At 35.4% G+C, this 24,891-nt stretch overlaps 1 protein-coding gene and 1 non-coding gene across 6 annotated transcripts in view; both read left to right on the top strand.

Annotated features, from left to right (window-relative positions):
• Nucleotides 1-24,891, top strand: part of ATP11B (ATPase phospholipid transporting 11B (putative)) — a 138,826-nt gene that overhangs the window by 36,402 nt on the left and 77,533 nt on the right. For 4 of the 5 annotated variants that reach the window (XM_066241600.1, XM_066241601.1, XM_066241604.1 and 1 more), the window contains exons 3-10: nucleotides 1,480-1,569; nucleotides 3,584-3,664; nucleotides 11,220-11,327; nucleotides 11,518-11,646; nucleotides 12,210-12,313; nucleotides 15,386-15,433; nucleotides 18,565-18,629; nucleotides 21,406-21,487. In XM_066241600.1, coding sequence (XP_066097697.1) covers nucleotides 1,480-1,569; nucleotides 3,584-3,664; nucleotides 11,220-11,327; nucleotides 11,518-11,646; nucleotides 12,210-12,313; nucleotides 15,386-15,433; nucleotides 18,565-18,629; nucleotides 21,406-21,487 — 707 coding nt within the window. The remainder of the gene's footprint in view (nucleotides 1-1,479; nucleotides 1,570-3,583; nucleotides 3,665-11,219; nucleotides 11,328-11,517; nucleotides 11,647-12,209; nucleotides 12,314-15,385; nucleotides 15,434-18,564; nucleotides 18,630-21,405; nucleotides 21,488-24,891) is intronic. The other variant, XM_066241603.1, reaches the window with a different exon arrangement.
• Nucleotides 920-1,022, top strand: LOC136312346 (U6 spliceosomal RNA). Its single transcript, XR_010726944.1, has one exon. It is a non-coding gene; the product is annotated as a U6 spliceosomal RNA (small nuclear RNA).

The following is a 24,891-nucleotide window of genomic DNA, read 5'->3' as shown; positions in this document are numbered from 1 at the left end:
GGATCTTATATTCTACTGGCAGAATTTACCTAGGTAAAATAACAGTGCTATAAAGTATTTTCCTGTTTCATATACGGAGTTGTATTGTGGGTAGTGAGTGACACAAATGAAATTTGGTTGTACCTTTGCCCTTATGATAAAGTGTTATAGACCTATGAGTTGATTAATATCAATAATATAGCAGATACATAGCAATGAATTAGCCAGGTTCTGTCCTGAGTGCTTTATAAGTGTATAAACTCATTTAATCTTTATAACAGTATAATTACAAAATACAATATGATGATTAATGTCCTCTTTTTAGAGAAGTACAAAGTGAGGCTCAGAAAGATTAAGTCCAGGTTCATTTAGTGACCTAGAATTAAGATGTAGGCCAGAGCAGTTTAACCCCCTATCATCTATATTCTTAACCATTATATTTTACTGGTCTACTTTAAAATTGACACTGTGATAATTTTATGTCCTTTATGAGATTTTCATGGTGGGTATTTAGCTTATTTTTAACTTATTTTTAAATCTGTTTTATATTCTGGGTTATTTTTCCACATTTCTTACTTAACAGCAAATAATTGAATAATTATACCATTTCCTCTATTTCTGACACTGAGCTAACTAAAATATAAGACAGATTGTATTTAGTGTAAACATTCTTAACAATTCTTATTTATCTTTAGGTTGGGTGTAATAACCAGAAAGTAATAACTAAAGTCCAAAACAAATGATTAAAGTAAAATGTGATTTGACATTTAGTGGTGAGCATGCAATGCAGTATACAGATCATGTATCATAGAAATGTGCATTTTAAACCAAATTATCTTATTAACCAATATCACCCCAATAATAGTAATTTTAAAATATTTTTAAAATGTTTAGATATGCCATCAGATAGTTTATGTAACATCAGGAGTTACATGAGTGCTTGCTTTAGTGGTAGAAATACTGAAGTTGGAATAATACAGAGAAGATTAGCATGGCCTCTGAGCAAGGATGACACGGACATTTGTGAAGTGTTCCACATTTTTTACAAATTTTACAAAGAAAACAATCCAACAAATTTCAGTATTAAGGGGGTAAAAAAGAGTTAGCCCTCGCTGGTTAGCTCAGTTAAGAGCACCATCCCAAAACAGTAAGGTTGCGGTCAGGGCACACACGGAAGCCAACCACAGAATGCATGACTGAGTGGAATAACAAATGAATGCTTCCCTTCCCCCTGCCCTCTCTCTTTCTCCCTTCCTCTGTCTGTCTCTCTAAAAAAAAAAAAAAAAAAAATGTAAGCCCTGGCTAGATAACTCGGTTGGAGCATCGTTCTGGAGCAGGAAGGTTGCCAGTTCCATTTCCTGTCTCTCCCAACCTCTCTCTCAAAAAATAAATAAAATTACATGAATTTGTCTAAGAGCTTAGTAAATCTGATTTTACTAATTGTATGCATATAGTATGTATTATTTTTAAATATTAATTATTTCTCTTTTTTTTTTTTAGTATACTGTATGGAATTTTGTTCCAAAAAACTTATTTGAACAATTCAGAAGAGTGGCAAACTTTTATTTTCTTATTATATTTTTGGTTCAGGTAAGTTTTATCACTCAATAGATGGTTAAATTTATAGATAAGATTTCTAAAAATATGTCTTCAGGGAAAAGTTTCATTGTGTTCTAAATCATTTGATTTTTGGGACCATTTATTTTCTGCAGAGCTTTCCCATTGTATTCAGTGAATACAGTGATTTAGCCACGTCTAGATTTCTAGAAACTAGCCAGTGAATTTTAAGATTAATTCAATTTTGTTTCATTATTGATGTGCTGTGGTGCTTATAACCATAATCAAAGTAAAAAAAGTAACATCTTTCATATGTTCTTCCAGAATATAAATATTTTGGTTTTTAATATAAAGCAAATGTTTATTGGCACATCTCTGACTATAGAACCATGTTGGTACAAAGTAAATATTTTTAATGTCAATTTTACTTTTATTTAAATTATTTTTCTAATTTTTAAGAATCCCATGAGAATAAATTTTTTTCCAGTAGACCATTTTCTTAACTTGAATCTATATTTGTTATAAACTGGTTAACAGTTTCTTTTTTTCATATTGTACTTTTTCCCTAATATCAAAATATAAAGAGAAAGCTTATAAAACTTGAGTATGAGTGAAAATACAAAAATAGTTATCATTTTCTTTTAAACGATTATTTCTTTTCTGATAATACTTTAGCATTCTCTTTTAATGTGGCATTGAATTTTCATATGAAGCCTGAACTTTTCTCTCACTGGAACCTCGGGTTTTAAAAGAAAAAAAACACTAGTCAAGTTATTACTTTAAAGCTTGAGAAAACAATTACTTTTTAAAAAATAATTGTTAGGCCCTGGCCGGTTGGCTTAGCGGTAGAGAGTCAGCCTTCTGTTTGAATTCCCGGGTTCAATTCCCGGCCAGGGCGCACAGGAGAAGCACCCATCTGCTTCTTCACCCTTACTCCTCTCCTTTCTCTCTACTTCTCTCTTCCTCTCCCACAGCAAAGGCTCCATTGGAGTAAAGTTTGCCCAGGCGCTGAGGATGGCTCCATGGCCTCTGCCTCAGGTGCTAGAATGGCTCTGGTGGCAACAGAGCAACGCCCCAGATGGGCAGAGCATCTCCCCCTGGTGGGCATGCCAGGTGGATACCGGTTGGGCGCATGTGGGAGTCTATCTGCATCCTCCTGCTTCTCATTTTGGAAAAATACAAAAAATTAAAATAAAAAATAATTGTTTTTCTTCATGAACAGTAAAGAAACTTCTGATATTTTATCAATAGAATAGCAGCTTGATTTTTTCAGGAAAGTGAGAAATTTATACTAACCATGTCCATATAACATTTATTATTGAAATTACCAGCTATGATCAGGAATTCAGCTTGTCTGTAGATTATAACAAATTTAATTGGCCTCTGTGGTTTAAAGGAACATTAATAAATCTTTAGATCCATGTTTTAACTACCCACATGTAATTGCTACAAAAATTTCTTTTCCAGCAGTTTATTGAAACTGTGGTCGTATCATAATTACAACATCATTTCCCAAGCTGTAACCCCCTGGCTCCTCTAGATTTAACAAAATCTATTATGGAAGAGAAATGGTTTCCCTGGTCTCATTTCTTGTTCTTCTGTCTTCCTAAGTGATGAGTTTATTCTGAATCCCAGAGTAAATATTACAGCTAGACTTTTCAGCATTTATCAGGATGGACAAAGAAATGTGAAATGAGTTTGAGGCCCTGTAGCTCTACTCCTAGGCAAATAGTGAGGAAGAAGTGAAGTACTGTCTGTTAAGGCAGAGTCATGACTGAGTTCTCGCTAACAGTATTTGTGGGTACACAGCAGATTTAGGTATTCTGCTAACCCCATATAAATAATAGCCAGCAAAGTGAACTTGTAAAACTGAACTTAACTATACTCACTGCACAGTATGTCCCTCTTATTATTTTTTACTCTGGACTATGGTACACATTTTGTATAGTGTTCTCAGAATTCCCAGTACATCTGAGATTTAAGATGTTTAGTGTGATGTGTACAATATAAAAATATAAAACTCTGCATTCTTTTTTTTTTAATCTAGCTTATGATTGACACACCTACCAGTCCAATTACCAGTGGACTTCCATTATTCTTTGTGATAACAGTAACCGCCATAAAGCAGGTATGAAATGTTTTCTATATTCTTTTTTCCCCCCATGTCATTCATAACTTGCTAAATATGTCCGCTCCCAAGTACCATTTATTGTTGTGAAAATAATTTTCATAAGAAAGCAGCAACTTTTTTGTTGTTGCTTATATTAAAATTAAACTGAATTAAGCCACAGTTTTTTATATATATATATATATATATATATTTTTTTTTTTTATTTTTTTTTTGGTATTTTTCTGAAGCTGGAAACGGGGAGAGACAGTCAGACAGACTCCCGCATGTGCCAGACCGGGATCCACCTGGCATGTCCACCAGGGGCGATGCTCTGCCCACCAGGGGGCGATGCTCTGCCCCTCTGGGGCGTCGCTCTGCCGAGACCAGAGCCACTCTAGCGCCTGGGGCAGAGGTCAAGGAGCCATCCCCAGCGTCCGGGCCATCTTTTGCTCCAATGGAGCCTTGGCTGCGGGAGGGGAAGAGAGAGACAGAGAGGAAGGGGGGGAGTGGAGAAGCAAATGGGTGCTTCTCCTATGTGCCCTGGCCGGGAATCGAACCTGGGTCCCCCGCACGCCAGGCCGACGCTCTACCGCTGAGCCAACCAGCCAGGGCCGCCACACTGTTATATTTCAGGTGACTCATAGTATGATTACCATTGTTTCAATATGTTTTTCTTTTGACACAACTAGGAAACATCCAAAAACAAGTATTTTATATGTATAAACCAAATTATATATGAAACATTATTATAATTATCTTTGTAGAGTTTGGCAATATTTAAAAGAAATACCATTCAGGCCCTGGCCATGTAGTTCAGTTGTTAGAGTGTTATCCCAGTATGCCAAGGTTGCAGGTTTGATTCCTGATCCGGGTACAAAAAAGAATCAACCAGTGAATGCATAAATAAGTGGAACACGAAATCAGTGTTTCTCTTTCCCTCCCTCCTTTCCTTTCTCTAATTCTAAAAATTAAAAGAAAAGAAAGAAATACATTTAAACAGGATATATTTATAGGTAGTGGACGATGTACTTCTAGCATGCACATTTTGAATACTGCTTAAAAAATTGTTTAGTGCTTTTCTACTTTTTACCACTTTCTCTAGTGAAGTTGATTTTTATGTGATCTTGTACCCTAGAGCAATGGTCCCCAACCTTTTTTGGGCCACAGACCGGTTTAATGTCAGAAAATATTTTCACTGACTGGCCTTTAGGGTGGGACGGATAAATGTATCACGTGACCGAGACAAGCATCAAGAGTGAGTCTTAGACGGATGTAACAGAGGGAATCTGGTCGTTTTTTAAAAATAAAACATCATTCAGACTTAAATATAAATAAAACGGAAATAATGTAAGTTATTTATTCTTTCTCTGCGGACCGGTACCAAATGGCCCATGGACCAGTACTGGTCCGTGGCCTGGGGGTTGGGGACCACTGCCCTAGAGGAAAGTTTTAACTGTATTCTGACTTGGTATTAAAATCTAAGTATAGAAAAACAGGATTATTGGAATAACATGCCAAGTAAGAAATAAATTTGTAGGAGTGTTATGTCCTTATAGCTACTACTTCTCAGAAAAACTAGGAAGAGGCTCAGTTATGCAGAGATGGTTCCTTCCACCTGAAAGAGAGCTAGTTGAATGTAAATATAATAAATTCTCATTTTATAAGTTTAGGGAATAAAGTTTAAATTGTCATGGAAATTGACAGACACTTAATAATTCTGAGCTATAATGTATTTTAACAGTTAGATTGGGTATATACTGTGTCAGAATATCATGCCTGCTGCTCTCACTGTTTGCTTCCCTTTCTTTACTGTGCTTTTGGAGACTGTAAGTCAATAAGCATCTAAATCACATCATAGATATATATTTACTTGGTTTTGCAGATGTTATTTAATCAAAGCAGCGTGTATTTGTCCTGTTGACATATTTTCTTCTTTTTTTTCTTTTAACTTTATTCTTTTCCAAGTGAGGGTAGGGGAAATAGACTCCCACATGCACCCGACCAGGATCCACCAGCAACCCGTCTGCGTCTGATGCTCTGCCCATCTGGGGCCACTCGCAAACAAGCTATTTTTAGCACCTGAGGCAGAAGCTCCATGGAACCATCCTCAGTACTCAGGGCTGATGAGCTCAAACCAATCGAGCCATGGCTGCAGGAGGGGTTGGTGGAGAGAGAGAGAGATAGAGAGAAGGGGAAAAAGGAGGGGTGGAGAAGCAGATGGTTGCTTCTCCTGTGTGCCCTGACCAGGAATTGAACCCGAGATATCCACACACCAGGCCAGTGCTCTACCACTGAGCCAACCAGCCAGGGCCAGCCCTTCAACATATTTTCTATATGTAGCTTCCCCTTAGATGATTTCATCTAGAGTAGTGGCTTAAAATAACATTTATATGTTAATGTTTCTCAAATTTATATGTATCCTGAAACTATCCCTGACCTCTGACACAGATATACAGCTGTTTGTGCAACATTTCCACTTGGATAGCTTAGGCTTTTCGTGACTACCATGTCACTCTGTCATTTCATGCTCTGGTCTTTTTGTTCATATCCTTTGTCACTACCTATTCTGTTGAATAAATGTTTATTAATTTGTTGCCTTCATTTGAATGTTTAGCTGTGTGAGGCCAAAGACTTTGTTTTATAAACCAGTTTATTTCCAGTGACCAGAACATGATCGTGCATATATTGTACCATCAGTAAATAATTTGCTTGACAGGTAAATGAATGAATGAATGAATCTGTTGAATATTTTTTTAAAGCAATGTAAAACATTGCAGTACTTCTTACCTTGGTTTACTAATAGATACACTGCTCACAAAAATTAAGGGATCAGGAAATATGCAGATGCTCCAGTACTTTTAGCCTTTTGTATACTGCATTTTCACCAATGAAATAAAAGTTGGTTTCGCATCTCATTTGCATAATTGAACAACTTTCTTTGACTTGTTTGCTTTTCTGATGTTCTTGTCTAATAAAAAAATCAAATGCTTCTTTTTTTATTACTTCATATTTATTTTGAAGTATCCCCTAATTTTTGTGAGCAGTGTATTTGGCCAAATGCAGACTGGGTTTATTTGGAATGTGATGCCATTAATTGAGTTGAAAAACTGCTGATAAATTTAATATCTTCAAAATAGAGTTTAACATAACAGTGATGATGATGATGATAATTGACATCCTTCCAATTTGTGTTCTTCCAAAATGGGTTAAGTAAAAGCAGGTAAGAAGCAGGAAGATTATGCCTCAAAACTATGTTAGTGTGGTTATTGCACTTAATGACTAAATTTACATGAGAGTTTCTTGGCAACTAAAGCAAAAGAAGAAATAGGAAAGGTTATATAATTTTCAAAGAGAAAATTTATAAGGAAACTTATAAGAAAATATGTAAAGATATTCTCTATTTACAACATCAGGATTCTAAGTTTTCACCAACAGCTATTTCTAAATTGTGCTCATTTAATAACACACAGCTTAATAGAATATACTATTCAGATTTATATGTCCATTACTATAGATCAGTAGAATAAACTTTGGAAAAATTGTAAAAATGAAAGTTCCCATGTTCTAATCTTTGCCTCTTCTTTTTTCTTTGTCCTTTGCACAAAGAAAAACTATATTATCAGTTATTTATACTCTAGTTGAGTAAATATAACATTAAAGAAGATATGGTACATATATATACAATGAGATACTAATCAAACATAAGAAAGATGATATATTGCCATTTATGACATCGTGGATGGACCTTGAGAACATTATATGAAATGAAATAAGTAAATCAGAAAAAGCTAAGAACTGTATGATTTAACACATAGGTGTATATAAAATTGAGACTCCATGGACATAGATAAAAGTTAAGTGGTTACCAGGGAAGAGGAGTAAAGGACAAATAAATGATGACAGAAAATGATTTGACATTGGGTGATGGACACACAACACAATCAGCAGTCCAAATGCTATAGAAATCTTTACCCGAAATATGTGTACTCTTATTCATCAATGTCACCCATTAAATTTAATTTCTAAATAAATTATAAAAAATTAATATTAGCACATTTAAGTTTTCTCAAATTGTATAATTGCAAGATATAATTCTAAGGTCAACATCATAGTCTGCCCTATATGAGCTCAAAACCTATGAAATAGGGAAGATAAGACCAAACAAAAATAATTATTGTTTCATTAAGATAGTAGTAAGAGCCAGTGAGCTATAGGTGTTCAGAGAAAGGGTGGAATACTGTCAGGATAATCAAGGAGATTTGGGTTGAAGAAACCACTCTTAGAGATGAAACTTGGAATATGAGTAAAATGACAATTGGTGGAAAAAGTGAAGTAGTAATACAAAACTTAATCAAAGGTCCAAGTGCAAGAAAAGCAAGACTGGCCCTGGCCGGTTGGCTCAGCAGTAGAGCGTTGGCCTGGCGTACGGGGGACCCAGGTTCGATTCCCGGCCAGGGCACATAGGAGAAGCGCCCATCTGCTTCTCCACCCCCTCCCTCCTTCCTCTCTGTCTCTCTCTTCCCCTCCCGCAGCCAAGGCTCCATTGGAGCAAAGATGGCCCGGGCGCTGGGGATGGCTCCTTGGCCTCTGCCCCAGGCGCTAGAGTGGCTCTGGTCGCGGCAGAGCGACGCCCCGGAGGGGCAGAGCATCGCCTCCTGGTGGGCAGAGCATCGCCCCTGGTGGGTGTGCCGGGTGGATCCCGGTCGGGCGCATGCGGGAGTCTGTCTGACTGTCTCTCCCCATTTCCAGCTTCAGAAAAATACAAAAAGATAAAAAAAGAAAAGCAAGACTTATTTTGGGGAATAACATGTCTGATTAATGTTTGACACTGTATATGAAAATACTAAAAGGTAATATTGGGAATGTAGATTAGTAAATTAAACAGAATGGAAGAATCTTTGTTTCAAATATTGAGTTATTGAGGGAGCTTGAAACAGGATAGTGAATTAAAACAATGTTTTGGAAAGATTTATGTGGCAGTAATATATAGGATATATTAGAATTTGTGAATTTGTGTTAAAAAAGATACAGTTATTGCTATTGCTCTGCTGTTAATGTCGTCTGACTATAAAATGAAGTATGGTTTTTGACAGTTTCAGAAAAAATGTTTTGCCCTGGCCAGTTGGCTCAGTGGTGGAGCGTCAACCTGGTGTGTGGATGTCTCAGGTTCAATTTCCGGTCAGAGCACACAAGAGTGGATCCTGGTCAGGGTGCATGCGGGAGTCTGTCTCTGCCTCCCCTCCTCTCACTGAATTAAAAAAAAGAAAAGAAAAAATGTTTTGACCCTCAATTAAATTTCTCTAAAATTGTCATACCATATCTTCAATGGGGCCAACATAATTTAAATATTTTAAGAATTCTTTCCTAAAAGGTTTTGCCCTGAAAAAATGGACCTTCATGCAATCTTTAATATTTGCTCCATATTTTATAGCATTACAATATTTTTTAGATAATAGATGCACATATTTTAAAAAAATAGAAACAGTACAACAGTACAAAATAGCATAGAGTAAAAGTTTATGCTTCTAATCCCCATTCTCCTGGGTCTTCCTCCCTGAGGGAGCCATTATTTGTACATTAGCCCAGATATCTATATAGAGTGTTTTCAGAGGCAAACATATTTTTCAGAAATGATAGCATAGAACACAACACACTCTGTACCCTACTTTTATCACTTAATGCTATCACATATCATTTTGCTATCTTGTGCTATACCTCTGAGTTCTTAAATTTTCTCTAAAATAACAGTCTTTTTCCCTTAAAAAAAATGCCTTTTTTTTTAAGAGAGAAACAGACAGGGACAGACAGACAGACAGAAAGGGAGAGAGATGAGAAGCATCAGTTCATAGTTGCAGCACCTATAGTTGTTCATTGATTGTTTTCTCTTATGTGCCTTGACTGGGGGGCTCCAGCCAAGCCAGTGACACGTTGTTCAAGCCAGTGACCTTGGGCTTCAAGCGAGAGACCTTTGGGCTGAAGCCAGCGACTGTGGGCTTATGTCTATGATCCCACACTCAAGCTGGATGAGCCCGTGCTCAAGCTGGTGACGTTAGGATTTCAAACCTGGATCTGCAGCATCCCAGGCCGACGCTCTATCTACTGCACCATCGCCTGGTCAGGCAAAAAACAAAACAAAACATGCTACTTCTTAACATTTTATCAAAGTATTCTTTGTGAAATGCTTATGCCTATTTCCCTTTTTAATGATGCTCCACAGTTTACCATATTTTTTGAGGTACAAATAATAATTATATTGGGCTAGTGTTTTAAGAAAGTGAAATAATTCAACCTCAGTCTTAAAATCTGTTCATTTTTTCTGTTTATCATCTGTAATAATGCTGTATGAATTTATATTTTATTTTAAAAATACCTTTTGTATGTAGAAGCAAACATATGGATTGAATAGGTGTTAAGAAAAGATAGGAATCAAAAATGACTCCCCAGATTTCTAATATTAGCAACTCAGTAGATTGTAATGTCATTTGTTAAGGTGGAAAACACTGAAGATGCAGCAGATTTGAAGAATAACATCATCAATTTAGCTTTGACATGTTTAATACATTTGTGAGACATCAAAGTGAGGATACGAATAAAGTTTGGATATTCAATTTTAGAGTTCAAAAGAAAGATATGAGCTGGAGATATAAATTTCAGAATTTTTTAAGACAAAGATATAGAAGAAATATATTTATTCTTTTTTTTTTTTTTCATTTTTCTGAAGCTGGAAACAGGGAGAGACAGTCAGACAGACTCCCGCATGCGCCCGACCGGGATCCACCCGGCACGCCCACCAGGGGCGAAGCTCTGCCCACCAGAGGGCGATGCTCTGCCCCTCCGGGGCGTGGCCATGTTGCAACCAGAGCCAGTCTAGCGCCTGGGGCAGAGGCCACAGAGCCATCCCCAGCGCCCAGGCCATCTTTGCTCCAATGGAGCCTTGGCTGCGGGAGGGGAAGAGAGACACAGAGGAAAGCGTGGCGGAGGGGTGGAGAAGCAAATGGGCGCTTCTCCTGTGTGCCCTGGCCGGAATTGAACCTTGGTCCTCTACCTCGACGCTTTACCGCTGAGCCAACCGGCCAGGGCTATTTATTCTTTTTGAGAGATGAGGAGGGAGAGAAAAGGGAAGCATTCATTTGTTATTTTACTTACTTGTGCGTTTATTGGTTGCTTCCTGTATGTGCCCTGTAGGGGGATCAAATCCACAACCCTGGTGTTTCAGGATGATACTCTAACCAACTGAGCTAATGGTCAGGGCCTAGAAGAAATCTGTAGTGAGAAAGTAAAGGATGAAAAAGAGCCCGTAAAGATAACATAGAAGGAGGCGCCCATAAGGAAATAGAGAAGGATTAACTGAGGAGTACTGTAAAAACCAGTAACGTGTCATAAAAACCAAGAGAAGAGAGTGTTTCTGGTATGAATGCATGTCAAATTCCTACGAATACATGCATCAGAATAGCCTAATATAATTCTGGTGAGTAGAATGTTTTGGGGCAGTTTTTATGTTTTTCTCATTTAATAAAAGTATCTTCTAATTATAATAAAAGGGGTTCTTTTTTTATTCTTTTGATATTTACAGGGATATGAAGATTGGTTACGACATAACTCAGATAATGAAGTAAATGGAGCTCCTGTTTATGTTGTTCGAAGTGGTGGCCTTGTAAAAACTAGATCAAAAAACATTCGGGTATGCATTTAGTAAATAATGGATATATCAGTTATCTTTTGCTCTCACAAATTCTAATCTGATTATATTTTAATTAAAAGCCTAGATCCCTATATTAAAATAGTGTGATAGACTACTTGTTTAGAACCCAATAAAATAAATTCTTGCCTTTTAAAATTGGTATATTCACTTTCCCCAAAATTCTTCATAGGTGGGTGATATTGTTCGAATAGCCAAAGATGAAATTTTCCCTGCAGATTTGGTGCTTCTGTCCTCAGATCGACTTGATGGTTCTTGTCATATCACAACTGCTAGTTTGGATGGAGAAACTAACCTGAAGGTTTGTACCTATATCTGTTCAAGTGTGCCTCTTGGTGAACAAAATGTTTTTGGATTATAGTGATATTTTTCTTTGGTTAATGTAATAAAGCTTGACCTGTAAAGAAGAAGTATTTTTAAATTACTGAAATTTTTAAAAATTATTAAGATTTTTAAATGAAATAATGTATTATACATTTATTTCCAGGGTAACCTCACATGGTTTAGTCAAGTTAAAAAAAAATGGAAAGTATTTTTAGGAAAAATAAAATATTTTTATATTTTGGTACTTTTTTTAGATAAAGAAAACTTGAAATAAATGGGGATAGAAAGTACAGCATAGGAAATAAAGTCAGATAATATTGTACTAATTATATGTGGTGTCAGATGGAACTAGATTTATTGGGGTAATCACTTTGTAAGTTTATATAAATGTCTAATTATGCGGTTTCATTATTTGAAATGTGTAATATTGTATGTCCACTGTAATTAAAAAATTAAAAACTTATTTAATAAATTGATATGTAGGGTTTCATTTGAATCTTGAAACTGCAATTTAATTCCTCCACCGCTCCCTTTTTTTAGACACATGTGGCAGTTCCAGAAACAGCAGTATTACAAACAGTTGCCAATTTGGACACACTTGTAGCTGTGATCGAATGTCAGCAACCAGAAGCAGACTTGTACAGGTATGGAGTGGTATCAACATACTCATTATAAGTCCTATTTATAGATCTCATTTTAAAAATCATAAACATATGCCCTGGCCAGGTGGCTCAGTTGGTACGAGCTTTGTCCCAAAGTGCAGAGATTGCCAGTTCGATCCTTACTCAGGGCTCTTTCAGGAACAGATTGAGGTTCCTGTCTCACTTTCTCTTTTCTCCTTCTTCTCTCTCTAAAATTAAAAATAAACAAAATAAAATTGTAAGCATACAATGAAATCTTTGCTAATTGAAGACATTGAGGGAGAGATCAATTAAGGGGAAAAAAGGCTAAAAGCAGAATTTTCCAGAATTCTAATCCAAAGTATTAATTCAAAAGCAGTGTTTACATCTAAACCTTTCTTTCCATTACCTTCTACTTCTATATTAACTGGTTTTGTAATAGTAAACTTTATAATATGTAGTAGTTATAGGAGAAATAAGATTATTTTTGTAGAAGAAAGTAATTGTGTGTCTCTGTGTGTGTGTATGTGTACTCCATGAAGGCAAGGGCTATGTCTTTGTGTTCACTTGAAACTAACTCCTTTAAACATTATAATTTACTAAACATAGTGTAAATCATCTTTCAGTGATATGCTTATTATTGTGGGCTATGAAACAAACAACTTTTATTATTAAAGTGAAATACTAAAGTCATTCATAGTACAAACTAGTGATGAGTACAAATTACAACCACAGTGTAAAACTTATCAGCTTCTTGTCATATGATACTGTATGTCTTTCTTATTGGTTGGAATGTTCAAATCTATTATTAGTCATTGGCTTTTCTATAATAATCTCTTACATAATTTGTTCTAGATCCATATACTATTTATAATGGATTTTTCTCTATGTGATTTTATAATATTTTGCAGTTTCATCATAGTTAAATGAGATACAGAGTTTTGTGGTTACCTATAAAAATTTGGGGTTCTGGCCCTGGCTGAGTTGGTTAGAGCAGGGTAGTCAACCTTTTTATACCTACCGCCCACTGTTGTATCTCTGTTAGTAGTAAAATTTTCTAACCACCCACCGGTTCCACAGTAATGGTGATTTATAAAGTTGGGAAGTAACTTTACTTTATAAAATTTATAAAGCAGAGTTATAGCAAGTTAAAGCATGTAATAATAATTACTTACCAAGTACTTTATGTTGGATTTTCACTAAGTTTGGCAGAATAAATCTTTATAAAACAACTTACTATAGTTAAATCTTTTTATTTATACTTTGGTTGCTCTGCTACCGCCCACGATGAAAGCTGGAATGCCCACTAGTGGGCGGTAGGGACCAGGTTGACTACCACTGGGTTAGAGCATTGACTTGATATGCCAGCATTGTGGGTTTGATTCTTAGGGCACATACAATATCAGCCAATGAATGCATCAGTTGTTCTGCTTTTCTTTTTTAATAACACAAAATATAAAATTCCTAGTATATTGTATAATTTACTTATTTCTTGTGTTTATTGCTTATTACACCTGTCTTTAACTGCAGTATAAACTGAAGGGCAGGCATTTGTGTCTGTTTTGTTCACTCGTGTATCTGAAACACCTAAAATATAAAATAGATCTGGCATGTAGGAGACCTTACTACATATTTGTTTACAGTTGAAAAAACAAATATCTTTATATACTATGTTTATGCAGTTAAATTTTTTCTTTTATTGAGTTGTCTGATACATGCCAAGCAATATTTGTGTGTGTATAGTTCACTTTACTATTGAATTGACAAGCGTGAACAATACTAGGCACATAGTAGTCACTCAATAAATATCTATTGAATGAATGGATGAATGATCATGTTCTAAAATATTAATCAAAGGATGTGTGAACATTTTTATTGACCTTTTATTCATCAAATATTGAGTACATCCAATAATCAAGACATATAATGCTAGACACTGAGATTATTGTATTCACTTTGACAACACATACACTAAAGTTGAGAATACAATGGTAAAGAAACAATGATATTTCCTACCTCCTCAAGTTTATAACCATGTACTAGATTATTCCCTATGAATAGGCAATCCTGCAGAAAGGAATCATTGCATTAAAGTGCTAATAGGGTTTGGCCTTTCATAAACATACCGACACTTTACAAAAGCATTGGACTAATTTTTATTGCCATGAGCAAAGTGTAATTGTATGAGGTTTTTTATTGTTTCAGAATTTTACTATTATAGTTTGATTTTATTTTTAAGATTTTATTTATTGATTTCACTGAAAGAAGACAGGGTAGGGGGAAACAAGAAGTATCAACTCATACTTGCTTCACTTTAGTTATTCATTGATTGCTTATATATGCTTTGACCAGGCAAGGCCAAGATTTCAAACCAGCAACTTCAGCATTCCAGGTAGATGCTCTATCCACTGCACCACCACAGGCCAGGCAGTTTACTTATCACTATAGTAGAAAGTAATTGTTCATTTGAATTGACTCTACACTAGGAAGCTGTTTTGATAGTGGAAATTGGAACTGAAGGGCCAGATTATAAAAATGTATTGATGACAGGCCACTTACTCTAGACGCTCTAGAGTTCACCGATAGGTTTTTGCTTACTGCTCTGTTCCCACCACTTACTTCACACATATTAGTTGCTCAGTAAATATTTGTTGGATGAATAAATGCATGAATAAATAAATTAATCATTCTAATCATAGAAAGCTTATTTAGTAAATTGTGATGAAATATGTGAGCATTCATCATTGGCTAAATAATGTATACATCTTTGTGTAGCAATTTAAAATTCTCATGATAATGAAAGTAATAGTAATAATATAACATTTGGATTACCATTTTGAAAACATTTTTTCATTCATTGCCTTATTCATAGCTGGAATGGGATGGCAAAAATATTAAAATTTTTAAAGCTTAACTTCCAACAAGTATTAACTTTTATAATTTTTAACATGATTATTGGACCATTTATATATACAAAAGGTTGGTTTGTTTCATGTTGAAATAGTGTCACAAGTATATAAAGTTTTCCACCTGTTGATGTCATAAGTAATAAATCATTGGGGGTTTTTTTGGTAACAATGGTGAATTCTTTGATAGATTCATGGGACGAATGATAATAACTCAACAAATGGAAGAAATTGTAAGGTAAGAGCAAATTCACATTGTTTGGGGAGGGACTAAAATCAAGTAAAGAGATATTAGGTAAGTAAGCTGCATATAATGGAAAAGGGTTCATTTAAAAGTATTTAGCACTTTATTTTCTAGTAATTTTTAGCAGCAAGGAAGGATGAAGCAAATTTTGTGAGGTGACATCAAAATAATTTAGTGATATTTCAATTTAGAAATTAAATTTAATGGGTTGACATGGATCACTAAGAGTATGTAGGTTGCAGGTAAACATTTTTATAGATTTGAACTGTTGATTGTGTTGTGTGACCATCACCCAAAGTCAAATCATTTTCCATCATCGTATATTGTCTGTCTTACTCCCCATCCCCTTGGTAACCACTTTTATCTATGTCCATGAGGTAAGATTATTTTATATTTGTATTTTTATTTTTCTAATAATACCAGGTAGTAACATGAAACATTCTTTTTTTTTTTTCTTTTTTTTTTAACAGAGAGAGAGAGTTAGAGAGAGGGATAGACAGGGACAGACAGGCAGAAACGGAAAGATGAGAAGCATCAATCATTATTAGTTTTTGGTTGCGCATTAGTTGTTCAATGATTGCTTTCTCATATGTGCCTTGACCGTGGGCCTTCAGCAGACTGAGTAACCCCTTGCTCAGGCCAGCGACCTTGGGTCCAAGCTGGTGAGCTTTGCTCAAACCAGATGAGCTGCGCTCAAGCTGATGACCTCGGGGTCTCGAACCTGGGTCCTCGGCATCCCAGTCCGACGCTCTATCCACTGCACCAGCACCTGGTCAGGCTGAAACAGACATTCTTTTTTTTCTTTCTTTTTTTTTAACGAGAGATGCGGACAGAGACAGGAAGGGAGAAAGATGAGAAACATCAGCTCATACTTGCGGCACTTGAGTTGTTCGTTGATTGCTTCTTATACGTGCCTTGATGGGATGGAGGGGTGGGGCTCCAGCTGAGCCAATTACCCCTTGTTCAAGCCAGCAATCTATAGGCTCAAGCCAGTGCCCATGGGTTCATATCAATGAACCCACACTCAGGCCAGCAACCTTGAGGTTTCAAATCTTGGAGCTTAGCATCCCAGATTGTTGCTCTGTCTACTGTACCACTACCAGTCAGACGAACACAGGCATTCTTATTTACATCCCGCACTACACTTGAAGTCTAGAATACAAAGAATGTCTTAATATATTGTTTAACAAGTATAAATGTTACAGTCTTTATCATTTCAAAATCATTTAGCACAAACTCTAGAGTATTTAGTAGCTAATTCAGAACTTATTATTTATTCTTCTGATTGATTTTTTGTTTGATTGGCTGTTTTGATTTGTTTTCCCTCAATATTCAAGTTCTTTCTGGTGCCTGTATGAAAGGTTTTGGGGGTCATTTTAAAGATTTGCTGATAGAATGAGATTACATTGTTACTTATAACCACAAAGCCAAATTTACAATAAATCTTGGAATCGTCCCTTGAGCTTCTAATCAAATTAGCATTTCACCTTTTTTCTGGAGACGTGTTCAGTTAAACTGGCTCCTTGAAATAAGTCATTGACATAGAAAGTTGAGCTTTTTTTTTTAATGAAATCCTCAGAACAAGCCATAAAAAATACCATGCATCAGCACGATTCACATTTTTAATGAACATTAAAAAAGGAGCATGTTCATGAACTCTGTCGCAAAATGACTTTTTAGGTTTGCAAAATATACTGCTCACAAAAATTAGGAATATATCAAAGTGAATATGAAGCAATAAAAAAAGCATTTGATATTTTTTATTAAACAAGAACATCAGAAAAGCAAACAAGTAAAAGAAAATTGTCCACTTATGCAAATGAGATACAAAACCAACTTTTATTTCATTGGTGAAAATGCACTATAGAAAAGACTGAAAGTACTGGAGTATCTGCCCGTCCCCTGATCCCCTAATTTTTGTGAGCAGTGTAATTATAAGTAGGTTTTACTTTGATTTCTGTAGTGACGTAATGACTTACATGTGTATATATAATCTGAATTACATTAAGATATTGTAGCTAGCAAAGAAAAGATAAATTATGTTACCACTGCGTCTAGATTGGTTAAAAAAAAATGAGCCATGTTCTTTGTGAAAGCAATCAGAGTTTACTGATGAATTGTTTTAATTTGAAGCTTTCTGTCATTATATTCCAATTGTACATGCCAGTGTGAGCTCAAAGTTTTTCTATGCATTGATAGAACCAACAGAAGTGAAAAGAGCTATTTTTTGGTTCCTGGTTGGAATGTTCCTATAGTATGCTCCGATTTTGACTAGCCGTTAAAACCAGACTTGTTAACCATGTCCCAAACAACTGGTTCGCCTTGGCCCACTGGAATTTTTGGAGTGATTGGGTTTGCAGACATCTTCAGAGTTGATTGACATTCTCTTTGATTTGGATGAGTGTATATGTATGTTTCAGAAAAGCATAAGAAATATCAACAAAATTAAGGCTTTTTAATTTATCCATAACAGAGTCTTACCACTTGTTATCGCTAAAAAAAAATACAGTTTTCTTTTCTAGTTGATCCTTCTCATTTTATATCTCCTCTATGGAGAGAAATTCAAACAACAGGAAGACTCATGCTCCAAGAATTAGCAATGCAAGTAGTCAAGTTGTAGTGTCAGTCTTGCCAATAAAGTGCTAACTCACTATACTATGTGATGTTGTATAATTCAAAGTAATTTTAATTGTGCAGAGCTCATGCATTTATACGCAAATCACGCTACAGTTTATGTTTACATTGCATTTTAATTCTATTTGAAAACTTTATTTTACTCAAAATTTTCATTTTCCTTTAAACATTTTTAAATCCTTGCTTAATCATTTATTTTGTTGTGTTTTATGTTTAAAATTTCTGAAGCTGGTCTGGTGGCTTTGTGAGTTTATTTACCAGCATAATGATATTTCTGAGCCACTGATCTTAGAGTGAAGAAATGCTACAGCAGGTCAATTTGTTAGGTTAACTAATGTTACAATTGACCTAGATAGCAGCTGAGATTTTGGTTTTGTATAAAAGTGGTGTTGTAACTATAACTCATGTCCTGACCACTGAAGATGCCATTTTAGAACTTAATTAAAATTTTAATATAGTTAATAATGCTTTTGGTTATTTTTTTCCTTTAGACCTCTGGGGCCAGAGAGTCTCCTGCTTCGTGGAGCCAGATTAAAAAACACAAAAGAAATTTTTGGTTTGTATATGCTGAAATTTTTTAATTACATGTTCATGCTTTGTGTCAATTATATTTAAAAGCACAGCATTTATGATATTTTGGTTGGATAACTTATTACTTAAATGTTGACTATAATAATTTTTTTACAAAGATAGTGTTAATATAATTTTGGTATGCCAGGTGGATCCCGGTCAGGCGCATGCGGGAGTCTATCTCTCTGCCTCCCCGCTTCTCACTTCAGAAAAATACAAAAAAAAAAAAAAGAAGAAAGAAAGAAAAAAACCCATATACTATTTAAGAATTGTAAAATAACGAGTGTTGGTGAGGCTGTTGAGATATTGGAACCCTCATGTATTGCTGATGGGAGTGTAAATGCAGCCATTGTGGGAAAGTTTGGCAGTTCCTCAATAAGTTAAATACAGTGGTACCTACCATATGATCCAGCAGTTTTACTTCTAGATATATACGCAGAAGAACTGAAAATAGGTGTTTAAACAAAGACTTGTACAAGAATGTTCAAATAGTACTATTTACTATAGTAAAAGGTAGAAACTATGAAACTATCTAAATGTTCATCGACTAATGAATATATATATATAAAAATATAGAATAGCCATATAATGGAAAGTTATTTACTATTAAAAAATGAATTACTGATACTTGGTACAGCATGGGTAAACCTTGAAAGTATTATGCTGAATGAAAGAAGCCTGACACAAAAGGCCACATACTGTATGATCCCATTACTTGAAGTACCTACCTGTAATAGGCAATTCTTAGAGACAGGAAGTAGATCAATGAGCTAGATAGATAGTGGAGGGGAATGATGCTTAATAGGTACAGGGTTTTCTTTGTGGGTGATGAAAATGTTCTTATGTTAGTGATATGGTTGTACACTGTAAATTTAGCACCACTGAATTGTACATTGTTAAATTATTAAAATGGTAAATTGTATATTTTTACCTTAATATTACCTTTATGTATATTTTACCTTAATATTAAAAGAGAAAATCATAATAATCTGTTGGCAGAAGCTAGAAAAAACCTTGAAGGCTTTTAAACCCTCTTCATGTAATCCTGTTTTTTAACACCTAACAGTAAGACCTTTCATGCTCTTAAAAGATGTACATTTACAGAAAAAAACAGGAACTGTATTATTCCATACGCAGGTGGGACATAATAGTGAAACTAAGAGACATTGATAAGAGTGTGGTGGTTACGGGGGGGGGAGGGGGGAATGGGAGAGGGATAGGGGGTGGGAGGGGCACAAAGAAAACAAGATAGAAGGTGACAGAGGACAATCTGACTTTGGGTGGTGGGTATGCAACATAATTGAACGACAAGATAACCTGGACTTGTTATCTTTGAATATATGTATCCTGATTTATTGATGTCACCCCATTAAAAAAATAAAATTATAAAATAAAATAAAATTAAAAAAAAAAAAAAAAAAAGATGTACATTTAAATGCTTTTAGATTGGTCTACTGTTGTTTGCCTCAGTACCACCTCTTTCTAGTGTATCATTCTGACTGATTTCTATAATTTTGGTGGCCTTTACAATTGAATTATAAGTTCTGTCTTGAAGAAATAATTCTAATGGTGAAAAATCTTAGGACAAATCTTTAGGAAGAAGGCATGATGAATCCTACACTGCTTCTCAGATCTTACTATTTAGGAACAGATGTACCATTTTTCCCCATGTATAAGGTGCTCCCATGTATAAGACGCACCTTAATTTTGGGGCCCAAAATTTGGAAAAAAAAATTACATAAAATTATTAAACTCAAGTTTTATTCATCATAAAACTCATACAACTCCTCATCACTGTCAAAACTCTCTCATCTATTAACTTGTCCTGATGACTAATCACTGTCTTCATATATTATCTTGTCCTCAGTTCCTTCTATGGCATTTGAAATGCCACACTCCTACAACCACTGTATAAGACACAACCAGTTTTTAAACCCCAAATTTTTTGAAAAGGGGTACATCTTATACATGGAGAAATACGGTAAATAGTTATTGTTTATCTGTTTCTAGGAATCTGCTAATTTGTCATACAAACCTCACAACAATTCTCAGGTATTTTTTTCCTATTTATAGGTGTGGAAATTGAGACTAAGTGAAATTAAATAACTTGCTCAACAATGCCAAGCTAACATTCAAACCAAGGTCTGACTCCAACAAAGTTTTTATAAGGCTGGTCTTAGCTAATTTTATTCACTCTCCGTTTTAGTCTTATTGTTACTGTTATTGATGCTTTTGTCAGAGATATTCACATGGGCACAAATTTTTTAAATAGCCCTTTCCTTGTGTTTATTTACTCTGATAGATTTTCATATTGCTATTTGTTGTTTATAAAATTATGTCTAGACTCCAGATTCCAGCATTCAAGGTTTTTCAAACTCTGACCATTATCTATTGTTCCAACCTAACAGAAAGTGCTTTTCCATTTGTCTTTGTTAATACTCTTTGCTCTATATATAATGGCCTTCTTTGACATTTTTATTTTTCCAAATTTTTTAATTCTAATTCGAATAGTATCTCTTTCCTTTATATATCTCACATATAGCTCAGGAACAGAACATCCATGCCTTCTTCATCCAGCAGGTTGAGCAACTGGAGTACCTAAAATTGGACTTGGAAAGCCTTTCTAAAATACTAATAAAGGAAAGCCAAATTTTAACAGCTGTCAATGCATTTTCTTAGATGCTTTCATGCTGACAAGTACATTTCTTTTGTGCAACATGCAAAGAGATTATTTTAAAGAACTATTTTGTTTTGTTTTGCAGGTGTGGCTGTATATACTGGAATGGAAACAAAGATGGCATTAAATTATAAAAGCAAATCACAGAAGCGATCTGCAGTAGAAAAGTAAGAAAACAGTCTATCTTCATTTATTTGCACATATGATATATGTACATTATTCATTATATATAAAATGTTTTGTGAATAAAAATATATTTGATACATATATAATGTCAAGTCAGCACACCATGGAATCTTTGAGGCTAGAGGTAGTTTCTTATAGTTTTCTATACACTGTTTGGCATATTGTAGATCATGAATTATGCCTTTTAGATAAATATTATTTAGTAATAATGAAATCACTTGATCAGACTAACCCTCCTGCAGATGGCAATTATAAAATAGGGATGAAATATTTTTTAAAATAAACAACTATTTGAAAGCACTAGAGAGTGACATAAAAGACAGACTGGCAAAGAATCTACTCTTGAAAAATGGCATCAGCAAAGGGAAAAATTTCAGAATGTAGCTTTTTTTTTTTTTTTTTTGTATTTTTCCGAAGCTGGAAACGGGGAGAGACAGTCAGACAGACTCCCACATGCGCCCGACCGGGATCCACCTGGCACGCCCACCAGGGGGCGACGCTCTGCCCCTCCGGGGTGTCGCTCTATTGCGACCAGAGCCACTCTAGCGCCTGGGGCAGAGGCCAAGGAGCCACCCCCAGCGCCCGGGCCGTCTTTGCTCCAATGGAGCCTCGGCTGCGGGAGGGGAAGAGAGAGACAGAGAGGAAGGAGAGGGGGAGGGGTGGAGAAGCAGATGGGCGCTTCTCCTGTGTGCCCTGGCCGGGAATCGAACCCGGGACCTCTTGCACGCCAGGCCGACGCTCTACCACTGAGCCAACCGGCCAGGGCCAGAATGTAGCTTTTTTTCTGAGAGCACTCTTCAATTTATATACTGCATAGGGCATCTGAGAGCCTAAGTCTTTATAGGATTTAAGTGTCAGAGGACAAGGGAAGAGCAGCTAGAAAGGAGAAAGTCATGTATGGGAGGGAGCCGTGGAAGGAGATGAGCTCTAAAACTGGCACATAAATTACATCTAAATTCTTGACTGACTGTTAGACCTGTACATGTTCAGGGGTGATTCCAGCAGGCTTGGCAATAAAACAGTGTGTATCAACAACCTGGAAGATCAAAACAGAATTTTGCTGTTGCCTGTTGCAGTGGAGACAGTGTTTGAGCCTAGCCAAGTTAACTTCCTGCTGAAGTAAAAAATCCATACTCTTCTGAGGAAACTAAAAGGATATACTGTGCAATAAAAAATAAGCAGACGTGATGAAAAGGTAACTTGTACTCAATAGAAAAACCACTCAATAGAAACCATCTCCAATAATGATCTCACAATTAACAGATGAAGACTTTAAAGCAGATATTATTTTTCCCTTTTTATTGAATTTATAAAGGTGACTCTGTATTAGAAATATTTTCAAAGGCCTAAAGGAAGATGTGAGTAAACATAAAAGAAATCTAAGCAGAAAAGCGGAAGCTATAAAAAAAAGAACTCATTGGAAATTCTTGAGTTGAAAAACATAATGACTGCAATGTAGGTTTTATTAAAAGAGCTCAACTCTAGGTTGAAAATGCAGTAGAAATTGTCAATGAACGTCAAAGAGCAATAGAAATTATTTAGTCTGAAGCAGACATAAAAAAGATTGAGGAAAAATGAGCAGTTTCAGAGCCATTTAGGACAACATGAAGCTATCTAACATAATTTTAATCAAGTCCCTTGACAAAGAGAGAGAGAAAAGGTGTAGAATAAAAATATTTGAAAAAATAATTGAAAATTTATAAAATTTGAGAATAAAACCAATGAAGAAAAAAGGGGTAAAGCCTAGGTTAGAGGGAAATTTCTAGCAATAAATGTTTAGTTAAGAGAAGGAAAGCTTAAAATCAGTCATCTAAATTTCTACCTTAAGAAGCTAATAAAGAGGAACAGTTAGATCCAGTCTGAGAAGAGAAGAAATATAAAAGATGGGAGCTGAAATCAATAGAATAGGAAACAAATAATACATAAAATTAACAAAGCCAAAAGTTGGTTCTTTGAAAATATTAATAAAGCTGATAAATCTCTGTCTACATTGAAGGATGAAAGGGGAAAAAAGGAAAGTAGTAATAGAGAAATACTAGAAAATTACCAGTTATGAATAAAAGAGAGGCTATACTATAGATCCTCCCTGTGGTCACTTCATCCACAGATAAATATTATGAACAACTTTATATTACTGAAGTTTTCTAAGATGGAATGGCAGATTCTTTGAAAACACAATATCCAAAAATTGACAAAGTATGAAACAAAATCTAAAGCACCCTATCAAAGAGATAAAACTCATTTTAAAAATATGTCTTTGTACAAATGGATAGTCTTTCAATATATGATGCTGGAACTGTTGTACATCCATTTTCCAAAAACTGGCCCTTGACCCTTATCTCCTACCATGTATAAAAACTAATTCTAAATCTAAAACTTAAAACATTCGAACTAAATCTGCAAGCATAGGAGAAAATATTCATGACCTTGGATTAAGGAAAGATTTCCTAGATAGGAAACATACAAATAAGTGAACCAAAAACAAAACCAAAAATTGATAAACTTCATAAAAATTAAAAACTTCTATATTTCAAAAGACACTGTTAAAAAATTTAAAAAAGAAGTCACAATATAGGAGAAAATATTTGCAAAGCACATATCTTGTAAAGGACTCATATCCAGAATACCACTCTTACTATTTTCAACTTTTCTTTAGAAGTCTTTATTTAATGCCATGAGACAAAGAAATAAAAGGAATAAATATTAGAAAGTAAGAAGAAAATTGTTCCTGTTAGAAGACATGATTTTTTAAGTAGTTATAAGCATTGAACAAAAAACTATTAGAACTAGCGAGTTTAGCAAAGTTTTAGGATCTCTTTTGTATTTTTTCAAAGTTTTAGAATCTCTTTTGTATTTTTTCAAAGTTAGAAGTAGGGAGGCAGTCAGACTCCCGCATGTGCCTGACTGGGATCCACCCAGCATGCCCACCAGGGGGTGATATTCTCCCATCTGGGGGTGTGCTCTGTTGTGGCCAGAGCCATTCTAGCACCTGAGGCGGAGGCCATGAAGCCGTCCTCAGCACCCGGGCCAACTTTGCTCCAATGAAGCCTTGGCTGCTGGATGGGAAGAGAGAGATAGAGAGGAAGGAGAAGGGGAGGGGTGGAGAAGCAGGTGGGCCCTTCTCCTGTGTGCCCTGACTGGGAATCGAACCTGGAACTTCCACACACTGGGCTGACACTCAACTGCTGAGCCAGCTGGCCAGGGCCTCAGGATGGGCCTCAGGATCAATTTTTTTTTATTATTTTTTATCATTTATAGTAACAAAAAACAGTGGGATAATTAAATTTTAAAAATGCCACCATGGAAAAGTTTCCTCAAAAAATAAAAAACGGGTCTACCTTTTGACCAGCTATCCCTCTTCTAGGAGTTTATCTTAAGATCCCCA

The sequence above is a fragment of the Saccopteryx bilineata genome, chromosome 8, assembly GCF_036850765.1.
Source record: "Saccopteryx bilineata isolate mSacBil1 chromosome 8, mSacBil1_pri_phased_curated, whole genome shotgun sequence".
In the NCBI taxonomy this organism is placed as follows: Eukaryota; Metazoa; Chordata; class Mammalia; order Chiroptera; family Emballonuridae; genus Saccopteryx; species Saccopteryx bilineata.
The sequence above is the reverse complement of the archived record's forward strand: the minus strand, read 5'-3'. Positions and strand labels throughout refer to the sequence as shown.